The sequence below is a fragment of the Microcaecilia unicolor genome, chromosome 13 (genome assembly GCF_901765095.1).
Source record: "Microcaecilia unicolor chromosome 13, aMicUni1.1, whole genome shotgun sequence".
In the NCBI taxonomy this organism is placed as follows: Eukaryota; Metazoa; Chordata; class Amphibia; order Gymnophiona; family Siphonopidae; genus Microcaecilia; species Microcaecilia unicolor.
This window is the reverse complement of record NC_044043.1, coordinates 37,143,322-37,159,700: the sequence shown is the minus strand read 5'-3', so window position 1 is coordinate 37,159,700 and position 16,379 is coordinate 37,143,322. Positions and strand designations below refer to the sequence as shown.

The window sequence follows — 16,379 nt, the reverse complement described above, 5'->3', positions numbered from 1 at the left end:
GGCTAACCGGGGCTCGCTGTGGAGTGAGGCTTTGTAGGAGAACAGTGGCATTCAGCGTGTTATCCTTCATGTCCTTACCAGACCTGTCCTTTCAGGGGAAGGAAGAAAATAGCGTATAAGCAGTAGATTTAGCTAACCTGCACCTCCAAGGCCGAACTAGTGAAGGAGCCAAGCTCCACAACTGATTTTTTTTGCTGCTTCAGAATGATTTTTAGCCCCAGGGAGGAGAATTAATTCCACCTCAATCACTCCTCCAGATTCAAAAAAACAGCTGAGAGTTATGCATGCCTCAGAACAGGTGTTCAGGCCAATCGGCAGCTTTATTGAGGGTAATTGAATAACTGGTTGCCAAGTTAAGGAGTTCAAGTAGATGCCTGTTTTAGGACTGTTTTATGGTTTGTTGTATTTTGATATGCAGCTTTTCCCAAATCACAAAGCAAAGTAGTTTACAGTTAACAATTTAGAGAGAAAAACATGCAGCATAAGCACCTATGGGGCCCTTCACAAAAGTGCACTGAATTACCGCATGTTACCATGTTAGTATGACAGCATGTGCTAATTCATGCACTCGTTGCACAGCCTGTCATGGTTAGGGTTGCCATATTTTGTCCCCCAAAAAGGACATGCCCCACCCCCTTTGACGCCCTTGCTCCGCCCCCTGTCACATTTCCTTCCCCCCTCCCCTTACCTTACTACTGCCCTGGTGGTCTAGTGAGCTTTTCGGGGCAGGAAAGAGCCCCCTCTTTCCTGCCCGGAGCGCTGCCCTGCATGCATCCTTCCTGTTCCTGATCTCGGCGCCAATTCAAAATGGCCGCAGAGAGTTGAAGTCTCGCGAGGTCACTTCAACTCTCGGCAGCCATTTTGAATCGGCGCCGCGATCACGAACAGGAAGGATGCATGCAGGGCAGCGCTCCAGGCAGGAAAGAGGGGGCTGTTTCCTGCCCCGAAGGCAGAAGAGGTCACTAGACCACCAGGGCAGTAGTAAGTAAGGGGAGGGGAGGCTAGCAATCTGCCCGTTTGTCCGGATTTCTGGACAAACGGGCAGGCTGACGGCCCGCCCACCAACCTGCCCGTTTGTCCAGAAATCCAGACAAACGGGCAGATTGGCAAAACCCACCCGGTTGCCCGGACATGTCCTCAAAAAGAGGACATGTCCGGGTAAATCCGGACATATGGTAACTCTAGTCATAGTACAGGAAATGGGCGGGTTAGGGGTATGGCCTGCACATTAGAGTTAGCACATGGTATTTTACCGCATGCCGTCACTGTTGCAGTTAAAACAAACAAACAGGAGAGACAGTAATGTGCTCGCAAATATAATGTCAAACAAAGAAAAAAAGCAGACTGAGGAATGGATAGCTGTATAGGTTTCTTTCCAGTAACCCGACGTGGCCACGTTTCGCCTCAAAGGGCTGCGTCAGGGGTTTACAGTACACTGTTAATCAGTCCCCCTGACCTGAGTATAGGTAAAGGCAATTTGAGGACTGAATAAATGAAAATATTATCTTCCTTAAAGGTGTTTGTGTTACAGTTACAATAAAGAAAATAGACATAAAAAAAAATCATACAAAGAATATAATTAAAATCAACATATAAATTAATTCCATTGTCTAAAACATATAAATAATTCTAAAATATCTATTGAAAGAGTATAACATTAAAACATTGAGCTTTGGCTGAATCTCTTGATCTTGTCTCCCCTATCTCTTGTGTCTGTCCCTGATTATTTTTATAATTGTACATCGCATAGATAATTTGTGCAGTATATCAAGTGCTAGAAGTAAATAAATAATTCAGCTGAGATGACCAGGTTGAGGCACAGCTTCTACTATGTGTAATTTTAATTTTGTTTCTTTCTTTTCTTTCTTCTTGTATCCTGTCATTAGATTGTAGTTCTTTTCTTCATTTATGAACTATTATTATATCAAGATTGTAAACCGCTTTGATTTTATCTTGTAAGGCACTTGTATATCAAGTACACAATAAACTATTAACAATAAGACAAATCTGCTGAGGCCAATCTAGCTGCCCATTGCTCATTCCTGGCCTCTTTAAAAAAAAGGTTTGGATAAATTCCTGGAGGAAAAGTCCATAGTCTGCTATTGAGATAGACATGGGAAAGCCACTGCTTGGCCTGGGATTGGTAGCATGAAATGTTGCTACTATTTGGGTTTCTGCCAGATACTTGTGACCTGGACGGGCCACTGTTGGAAGCAGGATACTAGGCTAGATGGACCATTGATCTGACCCAGTATGGCAATGCTTATGTTCTTAACCCCGAGCTCTAAAATATTGAAAACCTGATGCCCAGACCAATTCTCTTTTCCAATTATCTTGGGTTTAGTGCAGTAAAGTGCATTAAAGCTGAATTTAAAGCATGTTATTGTACTCGGGCCTTTGGACAGCAAGCTTAGATGGTGGAATTGACGGGCAGGCCCTGGAGGATGCAGTATAGCATGGGTTTGTGTGCTTATAGGTTACTTTTCTTGTCTTTCTCTTAACATCTGTTTATTATGTAGCTTGTTTAACTGTTTTACTATTGGTATATTGAATTTTATTTTGATTGCAATAGTAATATTTATCTGTATCCTGTTATTATTTGTTTTGAATGTTGTTTGATGTATTAGTATTATTTTATTAGGCAAACCGCTTTGTTGTGTGAAAGGGGTGGTACAACAAATTTTTGTAATAAACTAAAGTAAAATTAAACCAACGTAAAAATGAACACTTTGAAAAGAAGGTAGTACCTGATTGGTTGGTATTTCTCTAATGTTTGTTTTCTGCTTAAATGGTTTCCAGACCGGCTCTTCTTGCTGACGGAATGAAAGATTCTGGCACAGACAGCCCAGGAGCTTTAGGTAATGAATCTAACTCTTAAAGCTGAGCAGAACAAGGGTGAAAATCTTTATCGTAAAAAAAAAAACAACGTGTACAGTTTCCAAACGTTGCCCTCTGCCTTTTATTCTGATTCCTAAACTAGTGGTAATTCTGTCTTGCGTTCTTTTCCCATTTGCAATAGCCAGTGATAAAGAGTCCCATGGTTCACCTGTGGATGAAACTGTGAAGCGACCAGGCTTTCAAGGTAAGGAACGATGATTAAGTAAGTCTTAAAAGGGAAAGGGAAATGGGACTTGATATACCGTCTTTCTGTGGTATTTTGCAACTACATTCAAAGCGGTTTACATATATACAGGTACTTACTTTGTACCAGGGGCAATGGAGGGTTAAGTGACTTGCCCAGAGTCACAAGGAGCTGCAGTGGGAATGGAACTCTGTTCCCCAGGATCAAAGTCCACTGCACTAACCACTAGGCGACTCCTCCACTAGCAACATTCCATGTAGAAGCCTGCCCTTGCAGATCAGCAATGCGGCCGTGCAGGCTTCTGTTTCTGTGAGCCTGACTCACAGAAACAGAAGCCTGCGCAGCCGCGTTGCTGATCTGCAAGGGCAGGCTTCTACATGGAGTGTTGCTAGTGGAATAACAACATTCCATGTAGAATCTCAAATAGTAGCAACAGAATCTCAATAGTAGCAACATTCTATGTAGAATCTCAAATAGGGAAAGGGAAATGGGACTTGATATTCCGCCTTTCTGAGGTTTTTGCAACTACATTCAAAGGGGTTTACATATATTCAGGTACTTATTTTGTACCTGGGGAAATGGAGGGTTAAGTGACTTGCCCAGAGTCACAAGGAGCTGCAGTGGGAATCGAACCCAGTTCCCCAGGATCTCGTTCACACTGGTTGGGAGAGGTTTTTGGATGACTTGGAGATCCAAGCTTATACCAGTTAGTGGGGAATTTTTGAGAGAAGAATGTGTTTGTTATCTAGTTGCAGCTCAGTCCCAGAACACAGAGGCATAGAATATACAGATACATGTTAGCAAATAAGGGCCATCTAGCCGGGCCATTTCTTCTAGGGCTTATGAGGAGTGAAGGTAGAGATCTAGATGCATCTCTGCCTCTTACATGTTTGAAATAGCATCAGAGACATTAGTTGAAGATGTGAGGATTTAACTTGTGTTAACTTGTTGCTGTGAGCCCTTGCAAAAGTATGTATTCGTTAAAGGAAGCCAACCCTAGAGTTTAGATTACTCCTGGCATCCAAAGCCTTTCTAGGCTTTATGCCACTTATTTGTGCTTTTTCATTCACAGTCCGTACCACAGGGAATCTTGCCTTGCCTGAGTTTCACAAAAGTACTAAGAGAGTCGCATATTTATAGATCTTATAGCATCTTTCAAGTTAGGGTAGAACACAATAGCAAGGATTTGATGCATTTTCCTGTCTTGGGGCAATTTCATCAAAGCTGTTTTCCACCTGTACAACTTACTTTCCATATAGAAAAGGTTTTATCAAATTATCCCATAAAGGAAGGAATGGCACGTCTAGAATAATACATGGTTATAGCGCAATTAAATATATATAAAAGACACTGTTGAACACAAGGCTTTTGAAGTGTCTTTGAAGAGACAGATTTTTATACAGTCACCATAGGGCTCTTATTTTTTGTTCAGGGTTTAAGATTTCCTTGTTTTCTTCTTTTTTTTTTTAATGTATCAAGTATTTACGTACAAGTTACATCACACACACACATCAATCGAATAGGAAAGTCAACACAGAGACATTGAAATATAACAGAAAGTACTTTGTTTAGTAGAAAAATCCAATACGTTTGTTTCTGTTACAGAAAATTATGACACCAAGCTGTCCAGAATAGATATTGCTAACACCTTACGGGAGCAAGTCCAGGACATGTTTAATAAAAAGTATGGTAAGACACTGAGAGATTTTTTTTCCATATGACTTTTGCATGTAAATTGTTTCTAGTGATGTTTTAATAATAACCTTTTGGAAGCACGGGAACTGGTATACCACCCTGTCTTAAGTTCTATTTGGAGAAAGGAAGCTTATGTTTATTCACAAGAGGCCAATTTGTTTATAGTTTTTACATGTGTGGAGGAATAGCATAATGGTGAGAGCAGTGGGCTGGGAGTTATCTAGCTATCCCTGATATTCAGACTGGTACCCACATAACAGATAAAATTAGGACTGCCTTTTTTGCTGTCCTAACTTTATTAGGGTAGTAACCGGTTAGTGAACTGAATGTCACTGCTAGCCAGGTAATGTGAAACTCCTCCCAGGCTCCACCCCCGGACCACCCTGGCCATTACCCAGATAGTACCGGGGTGGTCAGGATTTTCAGCGGTGTTCTCTGGGTAATGCAGCTGAAAATTGAACATGGCCTCGGGACTTATCTGGTCTTGATAAATCTTGTTGAATATTAAACCACTAGTAAAAAAGGCCCGTTTCTGACAGAAATGAAACGGGCGCTAGCAAGGTTTTCCTCGGAGTGTGTATGTTTGAGAGAGTGTATGTGAGAGTGACTGTGTGTGAGAGAGAGAGTGAATGTGTGAGTGTGTGTGTGAGAGTGTGAATGTGTGAGTGTGTGTGTGTGTGAGAGTGTGAATGTGTGAGTGTGTGTGTGAGAGTGTGAATGTGTGAGAGTGTGAATGAGTGTGTGTGTGTGTGTGTGAGTGTGTGTGTGTGAGTGTGAGTGTGTGTGAGAGTGAATGTGTGAGTGTGTGTGTGTGAGAGAGAGAGAGTGAGTGTGTGTGTGAGAGAGAGAGAGTGAGTCTGGGTGCGAGTGTGTCTGTGAGAGAGTGTGTGTGTGAGAATGAGAGTGTGTGCAAGTGCGTATGTGAGACAGTGAGAGAGAGAGAGTGTGTGTTTCACACAGATACAGTGTGTGCGAGAGAGAGAGAGTGTGTGTGAGACACAGACTCTCTGTGAGACTGAGTGTGAGACCAAGAGAGTGTGTGAGTGACTGTGTGACACATAGAGAGTGAATGTGATACAGTGTGAGACATACAGTGTGTGAGAGAGAAAAAGACATTGACTGTGAGCGAGAGTGTGTGTGTGTGTGTGTGTGACAGAGATACCTCCCCCCCTCTCTGGTGTTAGCCCCCCCCCCCCTCTCTGTGGTGTCTGAGCGTTACTGTGCAGGACCCTGAGCTTTGGCTGTGCTTCAAGGAACTGACCAATCCTGTTTAATAGAACGCACCTCCAACATTCTGAAGCCGAGAAACCTCGTGTGGTTGGTCACTTCTGCTTGTGACGAACCCAGAAGTAAGTGATGTCAATTCAGAAGATGGATACAGAGAGCAGAAATGCCTCAGCCACGCAGTCAGCTTCAGAATGTTGGAGGTGCGTTTTATTATATAGGATTAGTTTTAAATCCTCAGAGGACCAGGAAAATACCTACCATTTCTGAATGTAACTCACTTTGAGCTATTACTGAAAAAGACATAGAGGTTGATTTTTAGCCCACGGAAGGCAGCCTGCCTAAGTGCTGCGATCGGCGCTGACCCCAGATTATTCAATGCCGGGTCGTTTCCGGTGACCGCCATTGAATGTCCTGGGTCATTTTTGGCCGGCTCAAACTGATCTGGCTATGTCAATGTTCAGATCTGGCCGATTAAGTTTATAGCGACCAAAGATAGGACTGCTATTTCCAATTTGGGTGCTAAGCTTAGCTGGTCAGCACTGAATATTGACAGTTACAGCACAGTATAGCCAGTTATCTTTTCAGCACTAACCAGCAATATTCAGCAGACATAACCAGATACTAGTTCCATGCGGCTAGTAGAGAAGGAGGCTGGGAATTCTCAGGATCATGACATTGTGTAACTGGACAATATTAAGATTCTTGATGTGTAACAAATTTTTGAAATAAAAAAAGTTTTTAACATTTTGCGGATTAATTTATAATGCGTTAATTACCTAATAAAAATTAGGTAGAGAATTCCATCACTGTGACATATAAACATCAATTTATACACTATCCTGCTAGTACTTTGGGTAAGCTCTTGAAGATACATCACAGTTTCTGAACGGTAGATCAGTTCGCACTAATTGGCATCAGTTAGCAGTTATGCATGCAACTCCCCTGAGTCAATATTCTATAACATGTATGCGCAAATTCTATCGTGTGCATCCACTGGGAGGGTGTGGCCATGAGAAGGGGGCCTGGGTGGGTTAGGGGTGTGTCTAGTAGTTACACATGCACGTTATGGATACCAGCAGCGGACTTACACTAGTATTTTATAACGCCAATTCCCATTATAGAATCTGCACTTAGTGCGCTGTATCCTGGCACCTAACTTCAGGCACCCTTTCTCAAGTCTGCCCTATAGAGGGAGATTCTATATGTGGTGCCTGGAAGATCCGCACGGAAATCATTTTCACCTAAGCATATTCTATAAGATTTAGGCACAGTATATAGAATGCGCTTAGTTGGTATCCCAGTGTGCCTAAAACTGCACGCATCCATTTACACCAGTGAAAACCAGGGGCGTAGCCAGACTTCGGTGGGAGGGAGGTCCAGAGCCCCAGGTGAGGGGGCACATTTTAGCCCCCCCCCCCCCCCCCCCGGTGCCGCTGACCCCCCCCCCCACCCCGCCATTGCCGACACCTCAGCGCCACCACCAACTTTGACACCCCCCCCTGCCGACGACCCTCTCGACCCCCTTCCCGCCGCCAACCCTCCCCCACCGCTGCCTACCTTTGCTGGCGGGGGACCCCAACCCCCGCCAGCTCAGGTCCTTTTCTTCTGGCACAAGGCTTCGTTCTGAGTCTGACGTCCTGCACCCCAACCCGCCAGCAAAGGTAGGTGACGGCGGGTTGGCGGCGGGAGGGTGGGTCGAGAGGGTCGTCAGCAGGGGGGTCCAGGGCCAAATCTATGGGGGCCCAGGCCCCTGTGGCCCCACGTAGCTACGCCACTAGTGAAAACATGGTGTAAATCCCTGCACATAGATTTACGCAGACAGGGCCATATTCTATAACAACACACTTAATTTTGGGAACGCCCAGGAAATGCCTATTTCCCCGCCTATAGCCACAACTCTTTTGAACTGCACACTTTAGAATTTAGGCGCAGTTATTACAGCTTACGCTTAGTGAGTTATGCTCGTAAATTCTAATTATTGCCAATTAGTGCTCCTTAGTGCTTGTTAAATGGTTTTAACAATGCCGATTGGCTTGTTAAGCCAATTAACTTATGCACATTGTTATTGAATACGCTTAGATTTAGGCATGGAACACTAGGTGCAATATATAGAATCCAACAGGTAGTGTCCGACTTGCAATAAAATTAGAAATTGCCCCTGATGCAGGTGTTGCTATGGGGAAATTTGTTGGGCTGGATGAATATTCCCTGGACATTTATACCCACCTGGAAACCACCTTTTTATACTTATTGTAATAAATTTGTTTGAGCCCACTGGCTGTTCACTGCTCTTTTTTTTTTTCTTGCATTTTGTGTTGTAGTTGGCTTCTGTTTTGTGATTCAGGTGAATCCAACAAACACAAACCAAAGGAGATGAGCCACCCTACGTGAAGCCAAAAAGAAGGTCAGACAGAGTAAGGATGGACTACAGTTTTCCCAACGACGGAGAAAACAGGCACTAGAGGTAAAGCGTCAATTGGAAATCATTCTAATCATCAACATGCAAAATAGTCAAGCCAATATTTCTCCAACCGCTGTATAAAGGTCACCAGAGAGTAATTGTAACAGAGCTGCGGGACCTGACACGGATCTGTGTTTCACAGCAATACAGAGAGGGATCCAAGCACAGTACATACTGTCCAAAACAAAAAAACACCAAGGGCCTTCAAAAGTAGGGCAAGTCCAAAGCATGAAAGCACCAAGAGTCTTTAGAAGATGAAGCAAATCCTTTTATTGACAACGCCGATCAAGACTGTATATCAATGACCTGACACAGGCCGTGTTTCGGCGCACAGCACCTGCATCAGAGGTCACATGAATGATGATGTTCCAGTATGAATCTGCCATTAGGCTATTGATCATTGATTGTTAAAAACATGTCCAGCGATTAGTGACTAAACGAGCACCTCTGAGAAAAACAACAGTGAGCTAGAGGAACTATTTGAACCACACTTCCCTCTAGAACTAACAATAATTGCAAATAGCCACCGCAGTATCAGCAGTACTCCATCTTCTCTCACATTTTACCATTATTGTTCTAGAGGGAAGTGCGGTTCAAATAGTCCAGGGCCACCGAGAGACAAAGCCGGGCCTGGTGTGGTGCCCCCTCGGGCCTGCTTACTTGCTTGTCTTGTCTGCTGCTAGCACTGCTCTGCTGCACAGGTCCTTCTTCCTGCCGAGTCCAAATAGGAAGTACTTTTCACAGGAGGCGGGACGTGGCAGGAAGAAGGACCTGTGGCTGGCAGAGCAGAGGTAATGCGACAACTCTGCTCTGCAGCACAAAGGAGCAGGACAGCCATGCTGGTCCCGGGCCCCCTTTGGGGGCCAGGCCCTTGGGAATTTTGCCTCCAGCCCCCCCTCTCGGCATCCCTGAAATAGTCCCTCTAGTTCACTGTTGTTTTTCTCAGAGGTGCTTGCTGCACTTGAACGTTGCATTCATTGATACCATCACCCCTGAGGCAGGCAGTTGTGTCAAAACATGGATCCGTGTCAGGTCCTGCAGCTCTGTTGCATTACTCTCTGGTGGACTTGATACAGCAGTTGGAGAAATTTTGATTGGACCTTGCATGTTGATGACTGAAATAATTTCCATTTAATGCTTTACCTCTAGTGCCTCTTCTCTCCTTTGTTGGGAAACTGTGGTCCATTCCTACTCTGTCTGACCTTGGTTTGTGATTCAGTACAGAACAGGGGCGTATCTGCGTGGGGCCACGGGGGCCTGGGCCCCCATAGATTTGGCCCTGGACCCCCCTGCCGACGACCCTCTCCACCCTCCCTCCAGCCGCCAACCCGCCGTTGCCTATCTTTGCTGGCGGGGGACCCCAACCTCCGCCAGCCGAGGTCCTCTCTTCCATTGCAGCAAAGCTTCCTGTTCTGAGTCTGACGTCCTGCACGTACAATGTGCAGGATGTCAGACTCAGAATTTGAAACTGAAGGAAACTTTGCTGCAACGGAAGAGAGGACCTCGGCTGGCAGGGGTTGGGGTCCCCCGCCAGCTTTGCAACGGAAGGACCTCGGCTGGTGGGGGTTGAGGTCCCATGCCAGCTTTGCAATGGAAGGACCTCGGATGACGGGGGTTGTGGTCCCCCGCCAGCAAAGGTAGGCGGCGGGGGAGGGTTGGCGGTGGGAGGGGGGGTGGAGAGGGTCGTCGGCAGGGGGGGGGTCAAAGTTGGCGGCGGGGGGTCCGGCAATGGTGGGGGGGGGGGGCTAAAATGTGCCCTCTGGCCCCCCCTCCTGCCGAAGTCCAGATACGCCTCTGGTACAGAATACTGTGCAAACTTACTGTCTGAAAGTATACTGGAATTGTCATGATTCAGAGAAAAATGTACTCTTTCTTCTTTCAGGTGAGGCCCTGGGGATAAAATATCCTGTGCAAGTGCCCTATAAGCGAATCAAAAGCAACCCAGGTTCAGTGATTATAGAAGGACTCCCTCCGGGAATACCGTTCAGAAAACCGTGCACCTTTGGGTCGCAGAACCTGGAGCGAATATTAGCTGTAGCGGATAAGATCAAGTTCACGGTAAACAGGTGCGTCCCTTGGTGGTTGCGGCAAGGCACTTAGGGCCAGATTCTGGCGCCTAAAATGTAGACGCGTCCAAAAAAAGCCATTAGCGCTATTCTGTATAACGCACCTAAAGTTATAGAATTTGTGGAACACACCTACATTTAGGTGCAGCCATTTACTCCACTGAAAACCTGGTGTAATTGGCCTAAATGTAGGAGGGTTGTTCCCACAAATTCTGTAACAATGCGCGTAAATTTGAATAACGCCCGCACTCCTCCCATGGCTGCGCCCCCTTTTCAGCTATGCGCGATTGAATTTACATGCGCCTCTTTTTAGAATATGCCTAAAAAAAGCACGCGTAAATTCCAATGTTTGGTTTTTATTAGCAAGTTATCATCACTGATTGGCTCGTTACCCAACTAAGTAACTTGTGTAAATTGACCGCTTGCCCAATTTAATAAGTGCTACTCACCACATCTTATATAAAATCTGGGGGTTAAGGGGTCATTCTATCACAGGGTACTTCGTAGGAGCCTGTTCTATAAAGGGGAGGGGGAAATGGGACTTGATATACCGCCTTTCTGAGGTTTTTTGCAACTACATTCAAAGCGGTTTACATATATTCAGGTACTTATTTTGTACCAGAGGCAATGGAGGGTTAAGTGACTTGCCCAGAGTCACAAGGAGCTGCAGTGGGAATCGAACTCAGTTCACCAGGATCAAAGTCCACTGCACTAACCACTAGGCGAAAGGAACATAGGCACCTGTATTTCTTTATAGAATATTAGCCTATTAGTGAAACATTTAAGCATGATCACTTAATACCAACTATAGAGCTAGTGATTTGGTGCCTAAGTGTGACAGATGCTCATGTAACATATAATATTCTAGAATTTATGCATGTAAGTGAGGGCCCCTCCTTTGTCCTGCCCATGCTCCACCCCAGATATGCCCCCCCCCCCTTGCACACTTTGTAAGTTAAGCGGGTATTTGCAAACTAGCACATAGGTGCTATGCTCGCACATATGTGTGAATGTGCACACACATGCACATAAGTGCAAGTATTCTAAATATTTACATGCATGTGTAAATGGTAGCATGTGGTTTTTAACCCCCTGAAGGTACAATTGATTTGAGCACAGTTGGGTACCACAGGAACTAGTGCTTGACATAAGTAGAGTTTGGGTTCCCTCTCTTTTTTTTTTTTTTTACTTTTATTAGATAATAAAGACAAAAAAAAATAAACAGCGCTGTCAAATTCAGATGCAAAATGCAGATTTTTCATGAAGCAGTAAATCACAAAGTAAACCTTTTTAAGTGATGAGATTCCTTCTTTCCTCTTGCAAAATTAGAAAATCCTCCGGTTAATAAAGTGATTAACTGCAAAGATGCACTTTATCTCTCTTTTTCTAAAAATACATTTGTGTTGTTCTTTCAGGCCTTTCCAAGGACTTATTCCCAAGCCAGGTAAGAGACTGTCAGGGCTCTTTTAGAAGCATCACCATGTGTAAATAGCAGCATGGAGGGGAAAAGGAGTAGGAATGGACAATGATTCTTCACAAATAAATCAGGATGTCAAGGGTTTATTTCATTTAAAATTTTAATTTCAAAAGTGCCTCATGTACTCTTGGTAGCAGCGTGTAGCTGTGTAGATTGCATACATAGGTAAATGGTATCTTCAAAAAGCTGCTATTTACAGAGGTTTTAAGGGGGCTTGGTAGGGGTATGGTTTGGGTGGGACAAAAATCTATGAGTATATTCCCTGCTTTACAAAAGGAATCCATGTATATGAAAAAAAAAAACAGTTTCCCAGTTGGGTTTTACACCATCTCAAAGGTATGCACACATTTTCAAAAAAGCGTGCGTTTCGGCCAGGGAATAATTCTCTTTAAACCCCAGAAGCTAATTTCCATCTTCAAAATGAAGATAAATAAAATTTGTGGTCTCACAGCTTTAATTTGTGGAACTTACATGCGCACGTTTATAAAATGGGGCCAGCTGCGTGTGGAAGAGGTGCCTCTTACATTTGAAAGTTGTAAAATCGCTGCTTCCAAAGAGAAATGCCAATACTTCCACATGGAAGCTGTCAGGTTCATGCTGCTCATTTTGTTTCTTGTGTATATTTCTGAAATGGCTGCTCCCGCCATGCATGCCCACAAATACACATGCACTCCTTCCCGTAGGTAGTTTACAAAAGGTTCCATTAATGGTGCATGTCTAATCTGGATTTCTGAATTCTGCTCTCAACATATTATGTAAAATGGTCCTTTACATGTGCTTTCCAGTGCAACTGAGACTTGATTTCCTTAACGTTGGAGAGGCTTTGTATTGCCTATTGTAGAATTTGTCCAAGTGGCATCAAACCATGGGGCCTGCTTCAGGTCACAAAATGGAAGAAAACCATTAATAAATAGGGCTGTGTATCTATAGTTAGCTAGGATTCGATTTCAGATCCTATGGGTCCAATATATGGAGTGGAGGAGTGGCCTAGTGGTTAGGGTGGTGGACTTTGGTCCTAGGGAACTGAGGAACTGAGTTCGATTCCCACTTCAGGCACAGGCAGCTCCTTGTGACTCTGGGCAAGTCACTTAACCCTCCATTGCCCCATGTAAGCCGCATTGAGCCTGCCATGAGTGGGAAAAGCGTGGAGTACAAATGTAACAAAAAAAATATATTCAAAAAAAGCTGAGCTCCTAAGTTAGGCTCATAAATTTGTGCCCTGTTTTCAGCAGAAAATTCATTGTAATTTAGGAACCTAAAAGTTATGCTCATAAATATAGGCCTGCCATGCATTTGCCTAGTGCTGAAAATCAGTGCTAAGCTCCTAACTTCTTTGCCTCGCCCTAAATCCACCGTTGTTACCAACCACTTTTTATGCTCCTAAAATTAGGAGTTTAATGAAATTTTGAGTGAAAATTTTATGCAGAGATGCCAATTATGAGTATAATTCTCAAGGTTAGGAGCATAAATTCTTTGAACATTGAGCCTTCTGAGACCTGTATTCCAAGGATTTAAGGCACATTTATTTGCATACCTTCATCCAAGATACCACATGCAAATTCTCATACATGATTTTATGAAGCCTATAATCAGTAAACACACCTGTGACATAGTCACTTTGGTCCGGGATATACTCGGTCCCAAACGGATGGGAAATTTGTCTGTTAGGGCTACAGTTCCTACTGCTTCTGTTAATGGATTTTATTCATAAATAGATCCCATTGCACAAAATGGGATCTGTGGTAAGTTCTATGCACTAAGTACTACTACTACTACTTAACATTTCTAGAGCACTACTAGGGTTATGCAGCGCTGTACAAATTAATAACTAAGGACGGTCCCTGCTCAGAAGAGCTTACAATCTAAAGGACGAAATGTCAAGTTGGGGTAGTCTCGATTTCCTGAGTAGAGGTGTTGTGATTAGGTGCCGAAAGCGACATTGAAGAGGTGGGCTTTGAGCAATGATTTGAAGATGGGTAGGGAGGGGGCCTGGCGTATGTGCTCAGGGAGTTTGTTCCAAGCATGGGGTGAGGCGAGGCAGAAAGGGCAGAGCCTAGAGTTGGCAGTGGTGAAGAAGGGTACTGAAAGGAGGGATTTGTCTTGAGAGCGGAGGTTACGGGTAGGGACGTACGGGGAGATGAGGGTAGAGAGGTAAGGAGGGGCTGCAGATCGAGTGCATTTGTAGGTTAGTAGGAGAAGCTTGATCTGTATGCGGTATCTGATCGGAAGCCAGTGAAGTGACTTGAGGAGAGGGGTGATATGAGTATATCGGTCAAGGCGGAAGATAAGACGTGCAGCAGAGTTCTGGATGGACTGAAGGGGGGATAGGTGGCTAAGTGGGAGGCCGGTGAGGAGTAGGTTGCAGTAGTCAAGGCGAGAGGTAATAAGAGAGTGGATGAGAGTTCGGGTGGTGTGCTCAGAGAGGAAGGGACGAATTTTGCTAATGTTGTAGAGGAAGAAGCGACAGGTCTTGGCTATCTGCTGGATATGCGCAGAGAAGGAGAGGGAGGAGTCGAAGATGACTCCGAGGTTGTGGGCAGATGAGACGGGGAGGATGAGGGTGTTATCAACTGAGATAGAGAGTGAAGGGAGAGGAGAAGTGGGTTTGGGTGGGAAAACAATAAGTTCAGTCTTGGCCATGTTCAGTTTCAGGTGGCGGTTGGACATCCAGGCGGCAATGTCGGATAAGCAGGCCGATACTTTGGCCTGGGTTTCCGCAGTGATGTCTGGTGTGGAGAGATACAGCTGGGTGTCGTCAGCAAAAAGATGATAGTGGAAACCATGAGATGAGATCAGGGAGCCTAAGGAAGAGGTGTAGATTGAAAAAAGGAAGGGCCCAAGGACAGATCCCTGAGGAACTCCAACAGAGAGCGGGATAGGGGAGGAGGACGAACCATGAGAGTGTACTCTGAAGGTACGATGGGAGAGATAAGAGGAGAACGAGAGGACAGGGCCCTGGAACCCAGTGTGTCAAGAAGTAGGTTGTGATTGACAGTGTCAAAAGCGGCAGATAGGTCGAGGAGGATGAGGATGGAGTAGTGACCTTTGGATTTGGCGAGGAACAGGTCATTGCAGACTTTAGATAGTGCCGTTTCTGTCGAGTGTAGGGGGCGAAAGCCGGATTGAAGCGGATCGAGGATGGCATGAGAGGAGAGAAAATCAATACAGCGGCTGTGAACGGCGCGTTCAAGTATCTTGGAGAGGAAGGGTAGGAGGGAAATGGGGCAGTAGTTGGAGGGACAGGTAGGGTCAAGAGATGGTTTTTTGAGGAGTGGTGTGACCACAGCATGCTTGAAGGTGTCCGGGACAGTTGCAGTGGAGAGAGAGAGGTTGAGGATATGACAGATGGTGGGGTGATAGTAGGAGCGATGGTGCTAAGTAGGTTGGTGGGGATGGGGTCTGAGGAACAGGTGGTGGATTTCGAGGAGGAGAGGAGATGGGCGGTTTCCTGTTCGGTGATATCAGGAAAAGAGGAGAAGGAGGCCTGGGTTGGTTGGTTGAGAGAGTGGGTTATAGGATGAAGAGGAGGAGAAGGTTTGGTGGTGAATTCGAGGTTGATCTTCTGGACCTTGTCACGGAAGTAGTCGGCCAGAAATTGAGGAGAGAGTGAGGGGGGGGGTGGGAGCAGAGGGCACTTTGAGGAGGGAGTTGAGGGTGGCGAAGAGACGACGAGGATTAGAGCTGAGGGAATTAGTCAATTGGGTGTAATAGTCCTGTTTGGCGAGGAATAGGGAGGATAGAAAGGAGGATAGCATGAATTTGAAGTGAATGAAATCAGTATGGGTGCGAGATTTCCTCCAGAGGCGTTCAGCCGAACGGGCGCAGGAGCGAAGGTATCGGGTGCAAGGGGTCAGCCAGGGCTGGGGATTGGTACGCCTTGTGGGACGGGAGATGGACGGTGCAAGGGTGTCTAGAGCAGAGGAGAGAGTGGCATTGTAAGTGGAAACAGCTTTTTCAACAGAATCGGAGGACATGATGGAAGGGTGGAGATCAGAGATACTAGAGAATAAGGTGAGGGAGTCAACAGCCTGGAGATTTCTGGAAGTTGTATTTAGTGTTGGGCGAGAATGAGGGGGAGGGTGCTGAAGTGTGAATGTGATTAGGTGATGGTCAGAGAGAGGAAGAGCTGATGCGCGGAAATTGGAGGGTGAGCAAGTAGAAGAGAGGACGAGATCAAGACAGTGGCCAGATTTGTGAGTAGGGGTGGAGGAGCTCAGTTGGAGGTTGAAGGAGGAGGTTAGAGTGAGGAACTGAGAAACATATGAGTCGGATGGGTTATCAATGTGTATGTTGAAGTCACCAAGAATGAGGGATGGAGATGAGGGCTCAAGAAAAACGGAGAGCCAGGCATCGAAATCGGTAAGGAAGGAA

The 16,379-nt window shown here is 45.2% G+C and overlaps 1 protein-coding gene across 7 annotated transcripts in view; it reads left to right on the top strand.

Annotated features, from left to right (window-relative positions):
• The window catches only part of GTF2IRD1 (GTF2I repeat domain containing 1), a 219,690-nt gene that overhangs the window by 179,483 nt on the left and 23,828 nt on the right, over nucleotides 1-16,379 (top strand). For all 7 annotated transcript variants that reach the window (XM_030185787.1, XM_030185783.1, XM_030185785.1 and 4 more), the window contains 5 exons: nucleotides 2,800-2,858; nucleotides 3,020-3,082; nucleotides 4,688-4,771; nucleotides 10,348-10,531; nucleotides 11,947-11,975. In XM_030185787.1, coding sequence (XP_030041647.1) covers nucleotides 2,800-2,858; nucleotides 3,020-3,082; nucleotides 4,688-4,771; nucleotides 10,348-10,531; nucleotides 11,947-11,975 — 419 coding nt within the window. The remainder of the gene's footprint in view (nucleotides 1-2,799; nucleotides 2,859-3,019; nucleotides 3,083-4,687; nucleotides 4,772-10,347; nucleotides 10,532-11,946; nucleotides 11,976-16,379) is intronic.